Source organism: Pteropus vampyrus, unplaced genomic scaffold (assembly GCF_000151845.1).
Source record: "Pteropus vampyrus isolate Shadow unplaced genomic scaffold, Pvam_2.0 Scaffold46, whole genome shotgun sequence".
Taxonomy (NCBI): Eukaryota; Metazoa; Chordata; class Mammalia; order Chiroptera; family Pteropodidae; genus Pteropus; species Pteropus vampyrus.
In genome coordinates this window covers 5851110-5855993 of record NW_011888827.1, presented here as the reverse complement: position 1 = coordinate 5855993, position 4884 = coordinate 5851110, and the positions used below count along the sequence as shown (strand labels likewise).

The window sequence follows — 4884 nt, the reverse complement described above, 5'->3', positions numbered from 1 at the left end:
CCTTGAAATGTTTCCAGCAGGTAGGCAGGATATAAATTAAGGAGCAGAGTTTGCCAAAAACAAGGCAGCTCTACGCAGTGTTCTTTACTGTACAAACAATCAAAGGATTAATAACCCTTTTTGTCTAGCCCACAGGGGAGAGCCCTATAATGGCATCCATGCCTCATTTATACCTTCTACCCCCAGCTGGCTGGGCAGCTTCAGGCAAATCACGTCACTTTTCGGAATGTGTCTAAGTTTTTATGGCAGGAGTCCTTTAGAATCATTGACTTTTTGATTTGAAAACTGTCTGTCTGGCTGTGAACTGTAGTTGTGCCCCTGGAATTAAGTGGTGGGTAATTCGAGTGTCCTCAGGCTGATTAGTAAGAACACGTGAACCAAGAGCCAAAGACCGAGCAAAGGTACAGTGAGGCGAGGCCCCTTGTCTCTTCCTGCTGAGTGGTGCCCAAAGCAGGAAAATGCCACCTGGTTCAGAGGAGGGGCCCCAACGTGGTGACAGTTCTGCTGTTCAGTGGTGGCCCTGAAGGAGGCCTGGAGTGACTGCTTACCTTGGCTTTCTGGAGGACGGTGCCTTTGCCTGTGACCATGACGGAGAGAGGCCTGTTCTTGAGTGCTGTAGCAGAGTTGACCGGGGTACAGTCTGGGGTGGGGGCAGCAGCTTTGGGCTGTGGTGACGAGAGCAAGGCCTGAGCCAGGGTTAGGGAGACATGACCCAACTCCCCCCGACCTTGGTCCAGCAGGCCCCACCAGCAGCTCGGGGGGACCGGGGCATGTGGCACTCACTCGGGGGCTCACGTTCTCCAGGTGGGTGGTGTCCACAGCAGTGCCGAGCGTCACGGGCCCAGCCTCGGCCTTCTTCAGGTTGCCCTTCACCTCCATGATGTTGAGCTCGAGGTCCACCCGTCTGCCCTCCTCGATCTTACACTCCTCGTCAATTTCCTTCAGCTTCTGCTCCATGCTGGCCAGGACGCCCTTGTCTGGAATGAGAATTAAGCTGGCTGCAGAGCAGTGTCTCAGCCAAGGCCAGGAAAGGTCCTGTTAAAGACAACAGGACCTTTGGGGGGACGTGAGGGCTGTCTCCATCCCACTGCTAGGAAATGGCTGGAAAAGAATCTAGAGGGACTCAGACTTTTTCTTGCAAGTGTCTGAAGCTTTTGTTCACATTAAAGAAATGAAGGCTGGAAACTGAAGATGATGCAGGACAGGTGTGGTTCATGCAAGAAAGATGACATGGGAAAAGGTGTTGGCGCTACAACAGATGAACCAAGGAACATACATTTAAGTGCAAATAAAATATTTAAGGTGGAAACAATTTTTCGAGATGCCCTCCTCTAACCAGCTTTTAAACTAAGTCCTGGTCCTATTGACAACAGGTCAGAGGGGTCTCTCTGCACAGGACAGTGACCTTTTAGGACACAATGGGGAGAGGACTTTAAGTGGGAGCATCCACCTGTCCCAAAGATTGGCAGGGCTGCAAGCCAGGTGCATGGATCCTGACTCTTCTGCCAGCCAGCCCCCGCCCACACGTCCCTTGGGCTGAAGGCGCACCCCACCCGCCCTGGGAGGCCCCTACCCGTGCATTTTAACAGGGTTTCTTTCAGCTCCCGCTTCTCCTTCCGAAGCTGAGCCAGGTGAGCCCGGATCTCCTCCTTCTGCTTCTCCAGCCTCTCCTTCTCCTCTGTGTACCGCTTCACCTCGGCTTCCGTCCTATTCTTGCCAAGTTTGATCTCTGCAAACCCAGAGACGGGAACCCCCAGGTTATTAGCCAGGCGGGGACGTGAGGGCTGTCTCCATCCCACTGCGCAGGCGCAGACGGAACCTGGGGCTCTGACAGACCAGAGCTGGACACCAGGACAGAAAGGAAACTCGGCCCACGCCTTCATCACTGATTGACCTTGGGCCCAGTCCCTTCACCTCTCTGAACCTCTGTTTCTTCATCGGAAAGGGAAGGGATTGGGCTAACTTCTCTGAGCCATTTCCAAAACATTGGACTCTTATTTAGCACAGGTACCTGCAGAGGTCACCCGCAACCTGTCCTTCACAGGTGTGCTGGCCCCTGGTGGGGTTACAGCCACGACGTCAGGACAGCTTGGTGGGAAGGAGATTTTCTGTTGTTCAGTCTGGATTTTGACTGTTGCAATTCTCGGGGAAGGCTCCAGACTCTCCTGCTGCACTGGCTATGGGACAAAGCAAACATGACTCAGCTGGCCAAGGGGCCTGGGCAGGTGAGGCTGGCTCACCTGTGGGCGGCTGGCCTGTACCTGAAACTCCGGGGTCTCTGCAGACTTGATGAGGGGCTCGTCTGGGGCCAGGCCCACGTCTGCAGGGAGGGCCTCGGCTGGAGGGTCCAGGTGGGGTGGTGTGGGGGAGCGCGCCTGGATCTGGGTGCTGCCTGGGCTGTGCAGGAAAGACTTGACGGGTGTGAGGTCCAGATACACACGGTCAGGGTCGGACTCAGCTGGAGCATCTGTGGGAGGTGTGGCTTCCTCGGGGTCCACCTGCAGAGGAGCGTCAGGTGGCTTTCACCATTGCCTCTGCTCCCTGGGCTGTAGAGGCGCCACCTGCCTTGCCGCAGAGCTCCTGTCACCTCCCTGTGCTGCAGTGGGCAGGGACCTTCCCCTGGGGACACCTATTGAGCAGGGGTTAGGTCAGGGTTCGAGTCTGGGATTTGCCTTTCAAGAGGTGGGAGACCCAGGACAGAGTACTAACTTTCCTGAACCTTATTTCCTCATCTGTAAGAGGGTAGTCGTACCTTCCTGTAAGGTGGTTAGGATGAAGGGAGCTAATCCACAGCAGCCCTTAGCACAGCACCGAGTCCCATGTCTCATAAATGGAACCCACTTCCAGAAGGAGGATTCCAGCTCCACTATCAGTTTGGTCCTCAGAGGCTAATGGTGTCCTCGTTGCCAATCCCAACAGCACATCCCAGTACAAAAGATAACCTGCCTGCACCGGTGGCCCTGCAGGTGACTTGGAATGCACTCGTCTTAGGGACAATCTAAGCTGGCACTGAGGTTTGGCAGGAGGAGGACTGGACAGCCCCAGGCCACTGCCCCACTGGCGTCCTTACTGTGGCCGTCAGCTCTGACATCTCCACGTCGTCATACAGCAGCTCCTGGCACCCCTGGCTGGGCAGGCCGTCAATGTAAGTGTTCGGCTCTGAGAACTTTCTCTGCATCAGTCTGGAAGACACAGGAGATTCGGGGCTGGGTGTCAAAGCCACCCAGTCTCAAAGGATTCATGATGACAAGAGGTGCAGTGGGAGACCCGGTGTCCAGCTCCAGCCTCGTTTTAGCACAAACTCGTTTATTTAGGGGGTAGCTCCCCGCTCTCCTCCTAGGGCCTTCCTACTAGAACCCTCGGCTCCAAATTGCCAGAAAAACACATTTCCCTTGCCCCGCCCCCTCCTCGGCATCCTCTCGTCACCTGATTCCCTTTTAGAATTCCGACAACAAAATCCTCTCTCGTTTCATCTTCATAATACACTTGGGGCAGCGCAGACCTGAGACTTTCCCCATTTTGTACATAAGAGATTCTGTTTCATGGGCTTGGCCGGCTTCCAACAGGGCTCCTCAGCCACACAACCCAGCGCTTCTCCCTGAGTGCGCCCCAGTGTGCTCATCCGGAAAGCAGAGAAAGCACCTGCTCTTTCCAGGGTGTGCTGGGGACCCAGGGAGGAATCACAGGAAGGTACTGAATCAGCAGTAAAGGGGTGGGGGGTCGGGAAACGTGCCGACGTAGCCACGACGATCTGGGGAGCGTCTAATCCAAGCCGAGGATGCTGCAGCTCCCGTGGCCGGAGGCCTGGCTCCGTTCCCAGGCTGGCCTCCCTCGGGGCAGCTCCCTGGCCCTGGTCTTCCTGCTGCCGGGAGGACAGGGCTGGCCGACCCTGACTTCTCAGCAGCCACCCTGCTCGAACGGCCATAGAGGCCAGTCTGGGCCTGGAGTGGAGAAGCACAACTAAGACAGGGAAGGGAGAAGACAGAGGCCCTGAGACTCACAGCAGAGAGGTTTTGGCTGCACTCACGATACAGGAAACCCGATCTGCATCCACATAGTCGTAGGTGAATTCTTCTGGGTCTGTCTTGGAGCCCGACTCGGAGAGCAGGAGGCCTAGCCAGTGGCCCATTTCCTCAGAAGACTTGGCCTAGGAGGAGGCAGAGAGGGACAAGAGCAGGTCTGGAGCATGCCCAGACCCCCCTACTGGCTGGGCACAGCACCCCTGCCCCTATGCTCACCCTGGGCAAGGCCTCAGAGAGAGTCTGGGGCCATGCTCCTTCATGTTCACTGGTATTTCCCATCCCACGGGGGCCCCAAATAACATTTTCTGCCACTAGTGATACCTTGACGCGACCTCATGATGCCCAGCACCTTTGTCCCAAGCATGACGTGATTTATATACATGTATTTCTAGAAGGCTAATGGACTGGGAGAGAACTGTTAAAATTTTATGTATTTTAGGTTGATACCTCTATTTTTTGAACTGTCACAGTGTATTACCCTAATCCAAACATACAAGACTACCTGGATCCCCTAAGATGTAACAAAATTCAAATTTATTTTTGTTTATGGTTTCGATAGTCAAGATGGCTTAAACAGCTTACGTGAGGTCAGCTATCTCTGCCAAATCATGAACTAAATCCCAGGGAAACCGGTCCTTAGGTTTTTTCCAGGGGACAATGAATTCTAAACAAATACATCTAGTGGGTATTTCTATTGGAATGCCAATCCAATGTTGTTTCTTGCCATTAGAATGAGAAAAAAACTGGGAATTCTATAAGTACTATGTGTTTACTTTCATGAGGAAAATCAGCTACCACTTGGGCACTACACAACACAGCTCTGCACCTTCCTGCTACGTTCTCTGCACCAAGGAGGCAGCTG

General features: G+C 54.2%; 1 protein-coding gene across 1 annotated transcript in view; it reads right to left on the bottom strand.

The window, feature by feature from the left end:
* Window positions 1-398: 398 nt before the first annotated feature.
* AFAP1L2 (actin filament associated protein 1 like 2) overlaps window positions 399-4884 on the bottom strand; it is a 29558-nt gene continuing 25072 nt past the window's right edge. The window contains exons 11-17 of the mRNA XM_023530078.1: window positions 4002-4147; window positions 3071-3182; window positions 2262-2498; window positions 2012-2177; window positions 1574-1729; window positions 784-977; window positions 399-665 (exon numbers count right to left, since the gene is read on the bottom strand). Coding sequence (XP_023385846.1) covers window positions 471-665; window positions 784-977; window positions 1574-1729; window positions 2012-2177; window positions 2262-2498; window positions 3071-3182; window positions 4002-4147 — 1206 coding nt within the window. The 3' untranslated portion in view covers window positions 399-470. The remainder of the gene's footprint in view (window positions 666-783; window positions 978-1573; window positions 1730-2011; window positions 2178-2261; window positions 2499-3070; window positions 3183-4001; window positions 4148-4884) is intronic.